General features: G+C 40.9%; 1 protein-coding gene across 3 annotated transcripts in view; it reads left to right on the plus strand.

The window, feature by feature from the left end:
• The window catches only part of FBRS (fibrosin), a 391,643-nt gene that overhangs the window by 271,148 nt on the left and 100,017 nt on the right, over window positions 1–20,478 (plus strand). For all 3 annotated transcript variants that reach the window (XM_033944951.1, XM_033944952.1, XM_033944950.1), the window contains one exon: window positions 494–589. In XM_033944951.1, the coding sequence (XP_033800842.1) occupies window positions 494–589 (96 nt within the window). The remainder of the gene's footprint in view (window positions 1–493; window positions 590–20,478) is intronic.

The following is a 20,478-nucleotide window of genomic DNA, read 5'->3' on the forward strand; positions in this document are numbered from 1 at the left end:
AGACTCATGATCCTGGCAGCTTGGAATTCCCACTTGTGAGAATATTATACCTGCATGTTCTCGGAGAAAGCAAAGTTACTTACCTGTAGCTGGTGATCTCCAAAGACAGCTGATATATATTCTCACTTCCCGCTTGCTTTCCCTAGTTGGCTTCTTAGCTTTTTTACTGAATTGATGGTCTCACAAGTTGATAGGAAGACACCATCATGTGCACGATATGGGCACTGCCTAAAATATTTAAAGTGACCATGCACTTGGCAGTGTCCATAGCAGGTTCCATGGATGACCTCACCCACTTGTGACATCACCCTGCTGTCCTCGGAGAACACTTACTATAGATAATTAATTTTGCTTTCTCTACATACAACTTAATAAAGATTTAGAAAGTTTAAGATCGTCTATTTTCCTTTAGAAGACAATAGAACAAGCAGAAAATTCTGTTGTATTTGTGTTACACTCTAATATATTTTTCATTTCTCTGATTTGTTGTTAGTTCTACACTTCTTTTTCTCCATCTGTGTCTGGGATTCCTTCTGTTCTTCCTCCCAGTGTTTCCTTTGGATCTCTGCAAGGAGCATTTCAACCCAAGGTGAGCTTCAGCTATTTAGCACTCTGATTTGTAGGAATAACAGTATTGGTAGCATAGCCAGAAATGAATTTTTGGATGGGCCCATACATTTCCTTTGCGAACCCCCTCATTAAAAATTAATAGCTTGTCTGGCAGGGATACCTAAGCTTGCCAGCTAAAAACTTTCACCAGAAATGCACCCCTCCTTCCTTCCAGGCTGTCTAACATTGGCACCTCCAGCCATCAACATTGGCACACCGTGCACATGCTCAGTCCATGCATATAAACTGAGCATGCATGGAGAGTTTCAACATCAGGAAGCAGGCTACTGTTTTCACCAGTGTTAAGACATCCAGCAGAGGCCATTGTCAGCTAGTTGGGCTTGGGATTCCCTGCCAAATAGCATCAACGATGTATGCCACTGCTGAGGGCCCCTGGTTCACCCATTGTTATATAAAGCAACATGGTAGTTCCATAAATGGAGTAGATCAAAGCAGAAACAAATGGGTCCATTGGGATGTTTCCAAATGAAAACTTTATTGATGGAAAGAAGAGGTACAATTCTGCAGAGTACGGCTCTACACTACAAGCGTTTCAGTATATTGGACTATACCTTCTTCAGGAAAAGAATTCAGTGTATAAAAGAATTACAGTGCTACTGCTTTCATATTCATGCACCCAAGCATTGGGTCTGCAGGAGATATCGGCCTATTATGAACGCCGCCAGCTGTGTGACCAAGACTCCTGAAGAAGGTATAGTTAACCATACTGAAACGCTTGCAGTGTAGAGTCGTTCTCTGCAGTATTGTACCTCTTATTTTCCATCAATAAAAATTTTATTTGGAAACATCCTGATTGACCTACTTGTTTCTCCTTTCATCCACCCATAGTATGCCTCTAAGCGATATGAGGTATAATTTGAGTTCTATTATTTCTCTGCTAACAAGCATTTATAATTGTGGCTCACATGTTTTGCATGCATCAACAGAAAAGCTGTAGGGCTTTCTTAAAATATCTGGTTTTGCTAAACAGTTTCATATGTGACTATTTTTTCCAAACTGCACCAAAGGATACAAACTGTAGTGGTGGTATGAATATATATATATATATTTTTTTTTTTTACAAGACATTTTGTTTTAGTTTGGATTTTTTTTTTCATTTTTACAGTTTGCTAGTCAAGCACAGCTATAGCTAGTCATGCCTTATAGGCCTTTGCCTTTCCCAGCTCCCCAGAAAAATTTGAAGCGCTCTGTCTCCCTAGGTCACTGATTCTGTCTTTTCAGTGCCCCCTAGTATACCATTAGACTTTCTGTATATTTCGATGTCCTTGGCAAAAGCAGTCTTTCAGCCCCTGGCCTCCTATATGGTACCCTTTGGCTGGTTATGTGCACAGGTGACAGGCCAGAAGAACACTATCAGATAAAAAGAGGGTAAATAAGACAAATAGAAATTCCCCCTTTACCAGTACATTCAGGGTTCTGGGACACTTATCCCCAGAATTATATGTATAGAGATAATCAGCTGCTTAGAGAAATTTTATACTAGCTTCCACAAAACTATTAATCAGAGAAAGAGAGAGACAAACTGCTTCTCCCTACTCCCAACTTCTTGCTTCCCCTTCTCATACCAACTGCTTAATGTCTCCCTCTACACTGTTCCTCAAGCTGGGAAAAAAACCCTTCTGAATCTTTCAAAACAGTCAATAGTAGCTCTCTGCTCTTGGCAGTGGGAGGAATCTATATAATATACAGACAGTTTCCCTATTGCTATAATATCAGATTCCTGTTTGCTGAATTTCTGCACTTTGAAAGATTAAGTGAACACAGAAATCCCCCTCCTCATATAAACTCTCCCCCTGCCACAATTGGACGGGTCTCCATGTCCACCTGTAAGGCAAGTGTGGTAAGCACAATTGCAACCTGTTAGAGCAGAGTCATCCTGACTAGCCAGTTGAACATATTTACTCAGGCATTCAAGAACTGTCAACCAATCGGCAGTGATGGTCTTTGCAGAAATTTGTATAGACTGATTAGAAGGGGTACCCAATTCATCATAAACAAGTTTTGTGAAGAGGCTTATGAGTCCTGTCTGATCAGCGTACCACTACAGTATCACCAGCAATGAGTAGCCTGAAACAGCAGGCATACTTTTACTATCAGTTGTATTTTCCTCATTTACACCAATTAAAGGTATGGGAGCATTAATCTCTGCCAATATTCCTTTGTAAGGAATGTTATCAACTGTGGAACTGCTGAGCTCAGGGAGAGGTTCAGGTTCACTGGCTGGTTCAAATAAATTTGACATTACTTGTATAAGAGGTACATGAGATGTGTCATGTGTATGTTGTGTGAGAAAGGGGTCACTAAAATACTCTGCACTTACAGCATTTTTTTTCGTTACTGTCCAATTAGTGGCCCATTTGTGAAGTGTCTCACTAACTCAATTGGATCTAGGCCTTGGGATGCTGGTGGGTCCATAAAGTATTCCATCTGAAATGTGAAGTCCTCAGACTGAAAATGATTTGCAACAATGATTGAAAATTTCACACAAATTAACAGGAAATGTTTTATATTGGGAATTACAATTGAAGTTTCTTTTGAGACTCTATATTTTACCCATGCGGGCTTTCCGCATGGGAATCTCACCATCTCATGGCTGTCCTAAATGTGGTCGGGTTCAGGCCACCCTGGGACATATATTTTGGACATGTCTGGCTGTAGTATCCTTTTTGATTCGATTGGGACAATTCCCTTGTGCCTTATGGGGCAGACGGTGGACTCCAGCTCCAAGAGTTCAGTTTGGCTTCTATTTGATAGTCTCCCCTAAACTTAAAGGCATGTCAACATTTGTGGCTCACGTTATGTTGCTGGGCAAAAAGACTATCCTGACTGGCTAGCTGTCCAGTGCTCCCCCAACATACAGCCAGTGGCGATCAGCAATGCTTGTACAAGCCTCTTTGGAACGCAGACAATTTGTGGACCATGATTCTTGTTGTGGAAGAATGCTTCCGTTTGATTTGGGAGCCTTTTTAGAGGGATCTTACATCTCTTTTGAATAAGTGATTCATTTTCTGTTTAGTTATATATTGTGCCTCTCTTGGGTTGTGTTGGTAGGGAAGGGGGGTGGAGGTGGGGTAGGGGATTTGTTTCTGATGCTCTTATACTAAGAAAATGGTTGTATTTTGCTGTGGCTGTTCTTTTGTGCACTTTGTTCTAATAAATACATTTAAATACAATATATATATATATATATATATATATATATATATATATATATATAAAATTTATATATGATTCTTCTTTTCTCAAATCTATGGGCAAATTTTTCCATAACCGCAGAACTAAATAAAAGAATGCACAATCTCCAATTGATAAAAAATGTGCCTTCGAGATATGAGGAACGACTACCCTATTGTCATTCAAAGATTGTAATGTCTTGGAGCATAAAATAACACCAAATTAGAAAGATATGAAGGCTGTAACTGAAATAATGCTCTATGTGCCAACATCAAGATCTTAAATTTGATCCTAAATTCCATTGGTAACCACATCATGATCACGAATATATGCACGACCTAATTATTTATTTTTGCTTTAGGAAAAAGTATTATTGTAGTTGTGTTGATAATTGTTTATTAGTAGAAAATGGAAATAAGGTGAACCTGTTTATGGGACTAATTTTAATACAGTTTTTTTTACTAATTCAGAGACCATAACTCCTTTCCTCAGGTCAGGACAGGATACTGTAACAGTGCAAGGCCAGCCGAAGGGAGACTGTAGGAGCTGTGCCTAGTCCTGAGCACATGGTAGAACAGTCCTGAGCACATGGCAGAACAGTGAGCGGAGCAGGGAGCAGAGTGTGTGCTAGCAGGAAGGAGCGGAGAGAGGAGCAGAGAAGGCGGTGCTAGCAGGGGAAGAGGCGAGAGCTAACTCCGCTCACCCCCCGACGTCACCAGCCAAACTCCCCCCATAAAAGGGGACGAGCCAACAGCGGAGAGTCCACAGTGCAAGGCCAGCCGAAGGGAGACTGTAGGAGCTGTGCCTAGTCCTGAGCACATGGCAGAACAGTGAGCGGAGCAGGGAGCAGAGAATGTGCTAGCAGGAAGGAGCGGAGAGAGGAGCAGAGAAGGCGGTGCTAGCAGGGGAAGAGGCGAGAACTAACTCCGCCCACCCCCCACGTCACCAGCCAAACTCCCCCCATAAAAGGGGACGAGCCAACAGCGGAGAGTCCACAGTGCAAGGCCAGCCGAAGGGAGACTGTAGGAGCTGTGCCTAATCCTGAGCACATGGTAGAATAGTCCTGAGCACATGGCAGAACAGTGAGCGGAGCAGGGAGCAGAGAATGTGCTAGCAGGAAGGAGCGGAGAGAGGAACAGAGAAGGCGGTGCTAGCAGGGGAAGAGGTGAGAGCTAACTCCGCCCATCCCCGAAGTCACCAGTCAAACTCCCCCCATAAAAGGGGACGAGCCAACGGCGGAGAGTCCACAGTGCAAGGCCAGCCGAAGGGAGACTGTAGGAGCTGTGCCTAGTCCTGAGCACATGGTAGAACAGTCCTGAGCACATGGCAGAACAGTGAGCAGCCAAACTCCTCCCATAAAAGGGGACGAGCCAACAGCGCGCAGCTGTTCGGCGTGCGGTGAAGGCGAGCGGCAAAGGCGCTCGCCTTAGCGAGAGCGCCTATGCGAAGGGCCTCAAGAAGGGCCCCGGATAAACCGCCAAGGTAAGGTTTTAACACATTACAAGGCGGAGTACAACCACCAGGCATATACAACTAGCTATTTAACTTTTAGACTATCTTTTAAACTTTGTATCCAACTTTCAAACCAGGCAGACTATCTTTTAAACTTTGTATCCAACTTTCAAACCAGGTAGACCTTTCTATCTAGCCAACAAGCAAGCAGACCTCTCTAACTAAGCAACAGCCAGACCTTACCAGTCACTCTATCCTTCAAACTTTCAAACTATTTAACAGGCAGCCCTTTCTAGCCAACTAACATACAGACTAAACTAACAATTAACTAACTAACTACCTCTATCCTTCCAACTTTCAAACTCTGACAGGCAGACTTTCATACTATCTTAACAGGCAGACTTTTCTAGCTCACTAATGATCAGGCAGACATAACTAACTAACAAATATCTAAACTAACAAAAAAAAAATTTTTTTTGAAAATGGCAGGAAGAACAAGAAGCAACAGGGCTACAATCAAGACCAACAGCCCAGTCACCGAAGGGATCCAGGGGATGGCCACGGTCCACGTACAGATGGAAGGAGAGCCAGGACGGAGGACAGAGGTCTCTGTACAGACTGAGGCCATCCCAAGCAGATGACTACAGTCTCCACACAGACAGAAGAGATGGGTCAGCTAGATGGAGACATCTTGCAGGAGCTGAGGAGCCTGAGAGAGGAGGTAAAGCGCTTGAGAAGCATCCGAGAGGATGAGGCCTTCATCGACGGAGTCATCCAGGAGTTGTCCCAGGTCACCGAGCAGGAGCCAGACAAGACCATCCTCAGGACGCCCAAACTGCAACCCTGAAACCAACGATTGGGGTACAAGAAGAGGCTGGAGACGCTGACTCCTGGCAGCTGGTAACTTCCTCCACCTGCAAACGTAGAAGACCTTCTTCTTCCTCTTCTTCTGTCTCTTTCTCTCGTTCACAGGGCAGTTTAACATTGATCCACTATCACCTTGAGGAACAGATTCCAGCTCTTACAGGAGGAACCTGCCAATGAGGTACAGGAAGTTGTCAACCAGACGATTCCGGTTCCGGTTCTGGAGACAACAGATCAGCTCCCCCCAAAGAAGCGCAGAGTGGTAGTCATTGGGGATTCCCTACTGAGGGGCACCGAGGGACCAATTTGCAGACCAGAAATGCAATCAAGAGAGGTTTGCTGTCTGCCAGGAGCCAGGATCCGAGATGTAACCGCCTGCCTAGACAGACTTATCAAGCCCCATGATCACTTCCCCATGCTTCTCATCCACGTTGGAACGAACGACACTGCCAGGAACACCTCGGAGAACATATCTGTAGACTTTGGAGCCCTGGGTGAGAAGCTGAGGAGGATGGAAGCGCAGGTGGTCTTCTCCTCGATCCTCCCAGTGAGAGGCAAGGGGAGAGCCAGGGAGGATCGTATCCAGAGGACAAAGGACTGGCTGCATGGATGGTGCAGGGAGATGAACTTCGGATTCCTGAACCATGGAGAGGCACTGCAAGGACTACAGGGACCTGACGGGCTTCACCTGACCAGAAGGGGAAAGAACGTCTTTGGACACCGACTAGCCCGCCTACTTCGTAGGGCTTTAAACTAGGTAAGTTGGGGGAGGGTACCCACTCACGTGCTGGCGCAAGTAACCAACTTGGCGAGGTAAGTTGCCAATCCATTTCTGAGTCCGAGGTAAGTACACACTGCATTTCTGAGTCAGAGGTAAGTACACACATTGCAAACAGCATTATAGGAGTCCAATTAGCTCAAGCAGGAATATCTACACAGAGACATAGCAAACATAAGGTATGGAGGGCTATGTACGTTAATGCCCACAGTTTGGGCAATAAGATTCTGGAATTAGAGACAGAAATGAGGAACGCCGACCTAGATGTGGTAGCGATATCCAAGACTTGGTTCACAGACTCACATGGGTGGAACTACCGGGATACAACTTACTTCGGCGGGACAAAGAGGGCAAAATGGGAGGAGGGGTAGCACTATACACTAAAGAGGACATCAAGGTTACCAAAATCGCAGATGTCAAGTACACCGGGGAATCCCTCTGGGTGAATTTGGCTAGGGGGAAGGACAAATGCCTGTATCTTGGTGTAGTATACAGACCTCCAAGACAACAGGAGGACATGGATATAGAATTAGTCGAAGACATTGAGAATGTCACTTTGTGTGGAGACACAGTATTGTTAGGAGACTTCAATATGCCTGATGTGGATTGGAACAAACTTTCCGCTGTGTTCAGCGGCAGCAGGAAGCTATTAACCTCTATAAAGGGAGCGAGACTCAGACAAATGATATTAGAGCCCACTAGGGATCGGGCGATACTAGACCTAATACTCACCAATGAAGAAAGTGTCACAGAGGTCTCGGTAGGCGATATGTTGGCCTCCAGTGACCACAACATGATATGGTTCAACCTCAGGAAAGGTTTCACTAAGTCAAGCACATCAACCAAGGTCCTCAACTTTAAGGGCACAAACTTTGAAAGCATGGGAGATTTCGTCCATCGGGCACTGCAAAACCATGCCGAAACAGATAATGTAGAGGTAATGTGGTCAACTCTAAAATCAACCTTATACGAAGCAACCAACCACTAGGTCAAATCAGTAAGTAAACGGCGTAGAAACAATAGACCGCAGTGGTTCTCTGAGGAGATCTCAGACCTCATAAAAAAGAAGAAAAGAGCGTTCATCCTCTACAAACTATCAGGGAAGCGAGAATCCAAGGAAGACTATCTGGCCAAGTCAAAAGCGGTCAAAACGGCCGTCAGGGAGGCCAAACTCCGAATGGAGGAGAACCTTGCGAAGAACATCAAGAAGGGTGATAAATCCTTCTTCCGATTATTAGTGACAGAAAAAGAAACACAGATGGGATAGTATGCCTTAGGAAACCCGATGGGAACTATGTAGAATCAGACTCCGACAAAGCCAAACTTTTAAATGATAAAAACTTAAACTATAAAGGATCCAAAATATGGTTTTTACCAGACTTTGCTAAAAATACAGCAAATATTAGGAAGAAATTCCTTGAGCTGAGATCTCAATTAAAAGAAAAAGGATATAAGTATGGGTTATATTACCCAGCAAAAATGAGGGTATCTTGTGGGGATAAATCTTTGTATTTTGTTGATCCGGAAAAACTAAAGACCTTTCTTTCAAAATCAGAACCTATGTCATTTTAGCACAATGGGTGTTGAAATGAAGGGATAAATACTAAGACTGGATTGGTGGATATTGAACAAAAAATTAAATATAAAAAACTATGGGACTTTTGTTTGTTGGAAAAAGAAGAATATGCAACAAAGAACAGGAAATAAAAATGGACAAGTGAAAAAGAAAATAAAAGAATGTAAAGAAGAAAGAAGGATAGATTGGAAAGACATTAAAATGAAGATATTAGACTGAACTTTTAGGAGACTGAAAGATGGATGGTTGGAGTAAAGAATGAACAAGAAGGATTAAAGGACTGGACAAATTAACACAAAAGGAAAAGTGAAGACTGAATAGGAAAATAAATAGATGTGAAGAAGAAGAAAGCAGGACTGATAGACTAAAAGGATATTATTTAAAAAAAAAATGAATGACAATTGGCAGTCAAAAGTCTTTAAGAGTGGATGGATGGAGATAAGAAATAAATATGAAAGTTCAGTTTATTTAATAAGTCAGAAAAGGAGAAAGTAAAGAATGAAAGGACAATAAGGAAAAGATTGCAGAATGGACTAATGATAGAAAGGACAAGTTGTATGATATTTAAATGCAAGTAAAGGAAAGGAAAATGAATAATATAAAAGAAAGATACATAAGAATTTATTGGTAGCTGAAGGAATGTAAAGATTGATGTTGTGATAATATAGTTTTAAAAAGATTGGATTTAATTTGGAGAAGAGGAAATATAAAAAGGGGGGGGGGAAATTATTTTGAAAATGAAATACAAATGTTTAAATACAAATAGAGGATAAAAACTTATAAAATTGAAGTTGTTTTTTTTTTAACAGAAATATATGAAGAGATGGATATTTGTTGTTGGATATTTAAAGGAGGATAGGAGAAGATAGATTAGATAATATAAGATATAGGAAAATGATACTTTTTATTAAATATATGACTATGATAGAATTTTCTTGAATGAAATAAAATGTTGGGGGAATGAATTAGAGATTGGTGAAATGATAAAAATGCATTAATGGAATGTTAGGAAATAAATATGGTTATGTGACTAAATGTTAAATAATAGATAGAGAAATTAATTACTTTAAAATGGAAAAAGAAAAAAGGTTTTATGATTAGAAGTGAGATATAATTAGATATATTGTGGAGAGGTAGTGAGTTTGTCTCAATAAAGGATAAAGGGGTTATTAATAAATATTGGTTGCCTGGGGGGGAGGGGGGAAGTTAGGATTACTGTCCAATGTGTGTCCTTAAGCAGTCATTATATTGGGGAGGAAGGGGTGGGAAGAAGGTGGGTATTAAAGATATTACTAGGATGATTAAGGAAAAGATTAATAAGGGATTGGGTAATTTTGAGGTAAGAATATATGCCATGGGGAGAAGTTTTTTAGATCTTAGTTATGGAAGAAGAGAAGAGGAAGATTATGATAAGGAGTATAAAATATATTTTGTCTTTTAAGATATTTTCTATTAATGTCAATGGCCTGAATCATGTAATCAAAAGGAAAAATGTATTATCATTTTTAAAGAAGCAAAACGCGGATGTTTATTGTCTGCAGGAGACCCATCTTAATATAAAGGAATCACAGAAACTAACGGGTGGGTGGGTGAAAGAATGTTTTTTTGCTCCAGCAGAGGGTAAAAAAGCAGGAGTAGCAGTTCTTATAAATAAAAAGTGTATGGCCAATTTTAAGATAGTAAATTCAGACCCACATGGAAGATGGCTACATGTTGATATAAGTATGGGAAATAATGCCCTGACGTTGTTCAATATATATGCCCCTAATTCGAATCAATCAGAATTCTTAAAAAAATTGCAGAGTATGTTGTTACCACTGGCTGCTTCTAATTTAGTGGTGGCTGGAGATTTTAATGCTGTAATGGATCCATTAATGGATAAAAAACCAGGTAAAAGTATAAAATCTTTAGGTTTAGATAATTTGGTTCAATCATGTGATTTGAAGGATATATGGCGTATTCTTCATTTTAATGATCAGGAATTTTCATTTTGTTCACAGGTTCATAAATCATTTTCAAGAATAGATTATATTTTTATTTCATCACATAAGGTGCAGCAAGTGATTAAGGCTTCCATTGATCCCATTATCATTTCGGATCATGCGGGAGTATGGATAGATTTACAATTAGATCAATTAGAAAATAGAAGACCTCTTTGGAGATTTGATAATGCATTGCTTGTGGATGAAAAATTTTTGGAAAATTTTAAAACACAAATTAGTGATTTCTTTCAAATTAATTTAGTGGAAGATACATCTATTGAAAATGTATGGGACGCTTTTAAAGCGACTATGAGAGGTCATATTATATCATATTCGGCTTTTGTTAGGAAACAGATTAAAAAACAGTATATAGAGTTAGAAAAAGAAATTAAAATACTAGAAACTAAATTGGTAAGCAAATGGGAACATGATGTATTACAAGCTCTTTTGAAAGCAAAAGGTAAATATAACAAATTAGCTTCAAAAATGATAAGAAGAGACTTGTTTTCCAAACAGACAATGTATTATGGAAATTCTAATAAGGCGGGAAGATTATTGGCAAATTATCTTAAAGCAAAAATGGGATAAAAGATGATAATGGTATAATAACCAATCAAACGGATATAATTTTAAAGCAATTTCTAAAATTTTATAAGGACCTGTATTCTTCCGAGCCTTATTTGGAGAGGCAAAAAGATGGTAAAAATTTTTTAGATTTAATTATTGGACCTAAGGTTCCTGATCATATAAAACGGAGTTTAGATGAACCTATATCATTAAAAGAATTAGAAACAGCGTTGAGATCTCTTAGAGTTGGATCCGCTCCAGGTGGTGATGGTTATACAGTAGAATTTTATAAAACATTTCAAAATGTCCTTTCCCCATATTTACTAAATTTATATCAGACACAACTTATAAAAGGTGATATTAAAGGTACTATGGCTGAATCAATAGTAATTGTTTTGCCTAAGCCAAATAAAGATCCTACTTTGGTTTCAGACTACAGGCCTATATCTTTAATAAATGTGGATAATAAACTTTTGGCGAAAATTTTGGCTTTGAGATTAGCCAAAGCTCTCCCACATATTATAGACACGCATCAGACGGGTTTCGTTGCTAAAAGACATTCCTCTAATAACTCTAGATTATTGTTTCATATGTTAAATTTATCAAAAAAAAATGGATGAACCGGCTTTTACAGTTTCCTTGGATGCAGAAAAAGCGTTTGATAGGGTAGAATGGAATTTTATGTATCAGGCTTTAGAATGGTTTGGTATAGGTTCTGGATTTATACAAATGGTGAAAACATTGTATAGCTTCCCGATTGCAAGATTAAATATTAATAAAATGATATCTGATGGTTTTCAATTGCAGAGGGGAGTTAGACAAGGTTGTCCTTTATCTCCTTTGTTATTTGATGTTGTATTAGAACCCTTATTGTTAGCAATACAGCAAGCAAGGGGGATACAGGGTATTCCATATTCTGATATGGAATATAAAATTTCGGCTTATGCGGATGATATTTTACTTTATTTGAGGAATCCAGAGTCTACCTTATCTTGTCTATTGGAATTAATTGATATGTTTGGCAAATTTTCAGGTTATAAAATTAATTGGAGTAAGTCTGAACTTATACCTTTAAATGTTCATTGTGTAAAAGGATTATTTGACGCTTTTCCGTTCATATGGAAAGAAGAAGGATTGGCATTCAAGTAAAAAATACAATTGAAGATACAGTAAAAGAAAATGAAAAATTTGTATTGAAAAGAGTTACAGAGTTATGTGAGCAATGGAATCCGTTACATCTTTCTTGGTGGGGGAGAGTTCAAACTATTAAAATGATGATCTTGCCTGTAGTTTGCTAACAAATGAGTATGATACCTATTTATTTTCAGGGGTCCTTTTATAAAAAGCTTAATAGCATTTTAACGAAATTTCTTTGGCTTGGTAAAACGCATAGAATAGCTTTGGTATCTTTGCAAAAATCAATTAAGGAGGGAGGGGTAAATTTTCCAAATTTTTATAGGTACCATCAAGCCTATATTTTACGTCAGGGTATGTATTGGATCCTCCCAGAACTGATAGATAATGCACCGGATTGGTTATATTTGGAATGGCGCCTTATGTTTCCCCTAAATTTAGTTCATCTTCCAAGTATCAACATGCCTAGAAGATACAGAGAAAATAAGATATTAATGGATACTTGGAAAACGTTGAGGTTTATTAGTAAATTAACACCTGTCCCAATAAACAAGTCAACTAATCAGTCTTTATGGATAAACTCCAAGATTAAAATTGGCGGAGCTCAAATCCTTTGGAAGGAATGGATTATTGCAGGCATTAGATCTCTGAATGATGTTATTTCGGAAGGTAAACTGCTGGAATTTTCACAATTGCAACATAGATTTGGTCTTAGTAAAAAACAAAGTTTTAAATGGTTGCAATTGAAGCAGGCCATTCAGGTTGGGTTCCCTGAATGGAAAACATTGAATAATCAATATAGTTTAGAGTTCTTATGCTTCCAAGCAGACTTCCTAGGGCATCAAGCCGCATTGTGGTATAAATTAATATCTGGATAGTTGAATAAAAAACCAACAAATGGTCTAAGAGACATTTGGAGCATTGAGATTAAGCATCAAATTACTGCATCTCAATGGCCACTAATTTGGTCTTGGAGAATGAGATGTACAGTGTCAGCATCTATGAGACAAACTTGGTTCTTTTTATTACATAGAGCTTTTTGGACCCCTACACGTTTGCAAAAATTAGATAGTTCTAAGTCCAATAAATGCTGGCACTGTAATCTGGAACCTGGGACGTTGGATCATTTACTATATCATTGTCCCTACATTAAAAGTTTTTGGAATGCGATTTGGCCACAAATTAATAAATTGATGGAAAATCATGTAGCAATATCATATGATACAGTGTTATTTGGAATGATGATGAGAAAAAAAAGTCAAATTTCACCAGAAAATAACAAGCTTTTACTAGTCATGACAGGGGTTGCCATTCAGCATATAACCAATAACTGGAAGAATCATAGTAACCTTAATTATACATTTTGGTGGAATACAATTTGTCATATATTCAAAATGGAAAGAGTAATAGCAATACAAAGAGGGACATATCCTAAATTTATAAAAATATGGGGGCCATTGACAAAGTATTGTACTGAATGAATAATAGGATTTATCTTCTTTTCTTCTTTTTCTTGTCTTCTTTATGGCACACATGGAGGGGGGGGTAGTGAAAAAAATTTTACATAACATGTTATAATATGGTATACAATATGTATAAGGTGATTGGAAAGTACTTGAAGGGTGGGGGGTGGGAGAGGGGATAAAAAAAATTTGTTCAGAATATTATGTAATAGATATAAAAGTGATATTGTGTATTCATTAGTTGTAACTCAATATTTTGTACACTTCATGTAAAATATGAAAATGAATAAAGAATTATAAAAAAAAAAAAAAAGAATGGACCAGTATAGCTAAGCTAAGTATTAGCTCTTATCTACAATAAGTTTTACTTTGGCACTGTTGCACTTTATGAAAAACTAAGATATTCACACATTTAAAAACAAAAATGGCCCGGTGAGGATATAATGTATAAATCCAACCACTATGAAACATATTTGAGTGGCTGGTGGCATTTCTGAAGGTCAATTGCATTCAATACTAAGCTGGGAAAATTACCAGGGGGTCTTAGCAGTGACCAGCCCTTGTGTTAGGCACTGTCACCTAGACATAGGAACATTAGATCATTTACTGTTTTATTGCCCTAAAATAATGATTTTTTGGAGATCAATTTGGGGACATAATAATTCCTTTAACTTATGAAATAGTAATTTGTGGTACCATTTTGCATATCAAAGATCCTCTAGATAAACATAAAAGACATCTCTTTTTAATTATTAACGCTTCCTGGCCTAGTGATTCTAGTAGCCCCAGATTGGCCTCATCACCCATGGAATGTGTATCTTGTCCATCTTCAGCGAGATGAGAAACTCCAGCTACCTCATCACCAATATCTTCTCAGTCAGGGGCCAGTGTCCATGGAGAACTCACAGTACTTTGGTCTTGGGGCATGGTAGAAAATGACATGGGGACAAATTTTTCCTCATCCCTGCAGGAACTCAATTTCCCTGTCCCATCCCCGTGAGTTTTGTCGCTGTCCCTGTCCTTGCCCTATTCCTGTAAGCTCTGCCTTAACTGCACAAGCTTTGAACACTTATGATTTTAAAGTGTTTGAGGCTTGTGCATACGAGGACAGAGCTTGCAGGAATGGTGCAAGGGCAGGAAAAGAACTCTCCAGGATGGGACGGGACAATGAATTCCCGTGGGGACAGGGAAAATGGCTCTTGAGTGCTCAGCCTTGATGAAACACAATTATTTGGATGTAGTTTTTGTGACTCTCTTGCGCTTGAAGAAACCATCTACTATGGCTTTTTATGCCAAAGCCTGGAAGGCTTTCCAACAGAGGTGTGCTAAGGATCAGGTGGAGCTTGAGAGAGCTCCCATTTCGGTGGTCCTGGCTTTTCTTCGGCCGACCTAGAAAAAGGTTTAGCAGTGGCCTCCCTTAAAATTCAGGTTGCAGGCCTTTTATGTTTAAGGCGCTAGTTCGCTTACTGCTTATCTAGATTTGTCCAGGTTTATGAATGGGGCACTTCATTTGCGACCTCCCTTGCATCTTCCTTTCCCTTCGTGGAATCTTAATATCGTTCTGCAGGGCCTTGGAGAAGCCCTATTTGAACCACTGAAGGATGCTTCTCTTCTGGATCTAACAATCAAGACTGTCTTTCTGGTTGCATTGTCTCGGCACGGTATATATTGGAGCTTCAGGCTCTTTCATGCAGGGAACCCCTTCTCCATATTACAGACGCAGAAATTGTCCTCTATAGTGTACCTTCCTTTCTGTTAAAGGTGGTATCAGCCTTCCATGTCAACCAGGAGGTTTCCATAGGTTCGGAATGCAAAGATCAGTTCTTACGCAAGTTGGATGTCCAGAGTCTTGCTCCACTGTTTGGAGAGAACTAATCATTCCCGTTGTCTGATCACCTTTTTGTCTTGACGGCTGCGCCTCACCGTGGTCGGCCGGCATCCATGTCCTCGATCACTGGATGGATTTGAATGGCCATTTCCACGACTTACATCGCTCATGGAAAGCAGCCACCAATTTCACTTAAAGCCACTCGACTAGAAGTGTGGCTACATCATGGGCGGAGTCTCACATGATTCATCCTGATGAAATTTGCAAGGCGGCTACTTGGTCCTCTCTTCATATTTTACCCGGTTTTACCAAGTGGGTGTGGTGGTTCGTTCTGATGCTGCTTTTGGTACCTCGGTGTTGAGGGCAGGCTCTTCTGTCTCCCTAGCTGCTACCATTGCTTTGGTACGTCACCTAGCATATGGAATCCAGAAGGGACATAACAGAATGGAAGCTTAGGTTTCTACCTTTGATAATCTTTCTGTTAGTTCATATAGGCAGTGGCGTACCTAGCATATGTGACACCCGGGGCCCATCATTTTTTTACAGCCCCCCATCTATATGAAAAATATGATTTTTAATAACAATCCACAAGTGTACCTAGGAAAAGGCAGCATCTTAAACACTGCAGTGAGCACTAGAACACTTAACACATACATTGTAAAGCTAAACAAGTCAGATCCTGCACAGTCAATTGATCCTGTACAGTCGATGCTATCAGAAAGCCATGTCCCTTTCATACACACAGACAGATACACCCTCGCCCAATATAGAATAATCACAAACTAAAAATAGAAATATGTAGACAAAAGTTAAACTGAACCGCCAAGAAACCAGACTCTGCATACAATGCAACACTACAACACCACAAAAACAGTAATACTTGTCCTCTAATACTGTGCAAAACATAAAGACAGTAGATGTAAATTTGAAAAAAACTGATACATAACAATCACCACTTTACAAATTAACAAATAAAAATAAAACAAATAATGAGAAATAAGAAAATACCATTTTATTGGACTAATCCCCGTAAGCTCGGTCCCCATCCCCGCAAACTACCTGATTCCATCCACACAAGCCTTGAATTGTTTTATATTGAACTTATTATGTTAAAGTATAAAAAGAAACAATATTCTGTACAATTGTCAATTTATAAATCAGCGTCTTCTCCCCACTCTCTCTTCCCCATTTCCCTTCAGCGTCCTCAGCCCACTCTCTCTCCACTTTCCTTCAGAGCACGCACATAAAAACAAGCAAGTAATGTTATATCATTTTCATTCTATTCATTCATAGAAATTAGTCTAAATAATGCCAGTCACATAACAAAACATGATTTTACAAAAATAATTCCATGCACAGTCAAGGCTGCAAGAATTACTAGATGTCTTTCAGCAGCTCCCCTCCCTCCCCCTTACCTTCGTGGCCAAGTCAAAATGATCTACCAACAATAAAATTTTAAAAGCACAAAGCACACTGTACACAGAGAAAATGTTAATTATCATTTATATTGCGTGGGTTTTCAAAGAGGTCAAGGCAGATGACTTTATGCAATGTCACCTCAGCAACAACTATACAAAAATAGACAAATATACCCCCTCCCTTTTTACTAAACTGCGATAGCGGTTTTTAGCGCAGGGAGCTGCGCTGAATGCCCCACAGTGCTCTTGACGCTCATAGGCTCCCTGCACTAAAAACCGCTATTGCAGTTTAGTAAAAGTATAGTGCAAAATATAGATAGCATATATAAATTCTCAAAACGGACACATTTTGATCACTAAGTTGAAAATAAAATCATTTTTCCTACCTTTGTTTGGTAATTTCATCAGTCTCTGGTTGCACTTTATTCTTCTGACTGTGCATCCAATATTTCTTCCCTTCTTTCAGCCTCCTGTAAGCTTCCTCTCCTCCAGACCTCATTCCCTCCCCAAACTTTTTCTTTATTTCACCCTGCCCTCTTCTTTCTTTCTCTCTCCATGCCCCCTTTCTTTCTGTATATCTGTCTTTCTCTCTCTCTCTTCGTGCCTCATTTCTTTCTTTGTTTCACCCTGCCCCCTTCTTTCTTTCTCTCTCCATGTCCCCTTTCTTTCTCTATGTCTGTCTTTCTCTCTCTGTGCCCCATTTCTTTCTTTCATTCACCCTGCTCCCTTCTTTCTTTCTCTCTCCATGCCCCCTTTGTTTCTGTATGTCTGTCTTTCTCTCTCTCTCTCTCTCTCCGTGCCACATTTCTTTCTTTCTTTCACCCTGCCCCCTTCTTTCTTTCTCTCTCCATGCCCCCTTTATTTCTCTGTGTCTGTCTCTCTCTCTGTGCCCCATTTCTTTCTTTCATTCACCCTGCCCCCTTCTTTCTTTCTCTCTCCATGCCCCCTTTGTTTCTGTATGTCTGTCTTTCTCTCTCTCTCTCTCTGTGCCCCATTTCTTTCTTTCTTTCACCCTGCCCCCTTCTTTCTTTCTTTCTCTCTCTCTCTCTCCATTCCCCCTTTCTTTCTCTATGTCTGTCTTTCTCTCTCGCCGTGCCCCATTTTTTTCTTTTTCTTTGTTTTCACCCTGCCCCCTTTCTTTCTGGCTCCCTGTTCCCCCCCTTTCTTTCATTCTCACTCCCCTCCCCATGCCACCGCCATTTGGAAAATGATGCCACCGCCGCTGGGGAATAGGCTGCCACTGCCGCCATTGGGAACAGGCCGGCGCCGAGTTCGCCCTGCTTCTCTTCCCCGCGGGGCCGACCAACTTTCGCCGCCTGACGTCAATTCTAACATTGAACAGGACTTTCCGGGCCAGCCAGGCAGCGATTTGATGGCCCAGAACGTCCTCTCCAACGTCAGAATTGACATCTGGCGGCGAGAGTTGGTTGGCCCCTCAGGGAAGAAAAGAAGGGAGAACTCGGCCGGCTTGTTCCCAAAGGCGGCAGAGGAAGCCTTTACCCGGCGGCAGCCTATTCCCTGGTGGGTGGCCATCTGTGCACCCCCTTGGGGCGTGCACTCGGGTCGGACTGCCCCCCCCCCTCTTGGTACGCTACTACATATAGGATTCTATATGACCCTCCCTCTCTGTATGCACTCTGTTGTTTGGAATAGCCTGCTTTTTTTTCTGCCTTACAGGCTTGGAGATTTTCCAGCCAGTTGCCAGATCTTGTGGGGAGTTTTTTGTGAGTAAGCGCATTGCTGAAGGCTTTTTCTTGGGGTGCTCATTGCACACAGCAGGTTAGTTCTGCATTGTTCCTCAATGTTTTTCTGAGTTGCAGAGCAGACTAGTTCAAGAATTTTGTGTTGCTGGGGATTTTCCCCCGTAGCCCCTTGTCATGGATTTGTTCAGGTATGTTCCTTGGCTTTGGGACTCAACTGGATATGTTTCTAGCTCTCAGCTCTTTCATTTATGCTCAGTTCCATTAAACGATCTAATGATAAGCTATGATACATTGTATCAAAGGCCTTGTCTAAAATTCTCTATGGACTGTGTCCTGTCTGTTATCTTAGTTTTCTTCTTTCTTTCTTTATTTTAAAATAAGTTTTATTGAGTTTCATATCAATGAGCAAACAGCAACAAACACATCAAACAAAAATGCCACCTGAACAAGAGAAAACAAAACTGAGCAGAATACAGTTATGCAAATCACCACCATCTAAGACAGGGGTGCCCACACTTTATGGGCTTGCGAGCTACTTTTAAAATGACCAAGTCAAAATGATCTACCAACAATAAAATTTGAAAAAAACACAAATTACACTGTACGCAGAGAAAATGTTAATTATCATTCCTATTCCAGGGTTTTTCAAAGAGGTCAAAGCAGATGACTCTATGCACTATCACCTCAGTAACAACCATACAAAAATAGACAAATATACCCCCCTCCCTTTTTACTAAACCACGATAGCAGTTTTTAGCGCAGAGAGCTGCGCTGAATGCCCAGCTCTGTTCTCAACGCTCATAGGCTCCCTGCGCTAAAAACCTCTATTGCGGTTTAGTAAAAGGGGACCTTAGTGTAAAATATAGACAGCAGATATAAATTCAGACACATTTTGATCACTAAATTTAAATTAAAATCATTTTTCCTACCTTGTCTGGTGATTTCATGAGTCTCTGGTTGCACTTTCTTCTTCTGACTGTGCATCCAATCTTTCTTCCCTTCTTTCAGCCTGTATGCTTCCTCTCCTCCAGACCTCATTCCCTCCCCCAACGTTTCCTTCCTCTCTCCCTGCCCTTTCTTTCTCTCTGCCTCCCTTTCTTTTTTTTCTGTTTCTCTTCTTTCCTTCTGTCTCCCTGCCTGCCCTTTTTCATTCTTTCTCCCTGCCCTCCCCCAAGCCACTGCCACTGCCATCAGGGACCAGGACCCAAACCGCCACCAATAACAGGCCCGAAAGCCGATGCCGCCCCAAGCTCTCCCTGCTTCGGCCGACCAGCATCCCGATCGACCTTTTGGGAAAAATGCTGCCGGGTCCTGCCTTCGCGGAAACAGAAAGTAGGCAGGACCCGGCAGCAAGAAGAGGAAATGCTTCACTAACCTGTCTCCCGCCTTAGCCCGTAGCGAACGCTTGCTTCAGGGCTCTCAACATGTGCATGCCGGCTTCCCTTCTCCCCCCCTCCCCCGGACATAACTTCTGGTTTCGGAGGGAAGAGAAGAGAAGCCGGCACGCACACGTTAGAGCCCGGAGCATAAGTTCGCTATGGGCTGAGATCTCCAAGCCAGGTTTTTTTTTTAATGTTCAGCAGCGGCAGCAGCGGCAGATGACAGCTGGCGGACCGCCCAGCTAAAAGGCCCTAGGGAAAACACAGAGGAAGGCTGATCGGCCCGGTAGATCAGGACGGCAACATGAGTCTATCACGGAGCCCGGGATGGGCTCCGCGATCGACTCACGTTGCCTTCCTGAGCTACCGGTCGATCGCGATCGACGTATTGGGCACCCCTGGTCTAAGAGAAGGGAAGCCAATACAAAGGTACTAAATAAAGAAATATCAAAAAGCAGCCGACTCCCCCTGTACAAGACAATCCAGAAATGCCCCTCTTAAAGCAGGTGTACAATTCCACTTTTGTTCTG

The sequence above is a fragment of the Geotrypetes seraphini genome, chromosome 5 (assembly GCF_902459505.1).
Source record: "Geotrypetes seraphini chromosome 5, aGeoSer1.1, whole genome shotgun sequence".
In the NCBI taxonomy this organism is placed as follows: domain Eukaryota; kingdom Metazoa; phylum Chordata; class Amphibia; order Gymnophiona; family Dermophiidae; genus Geotrypetes; species Geotrypetes seraphini.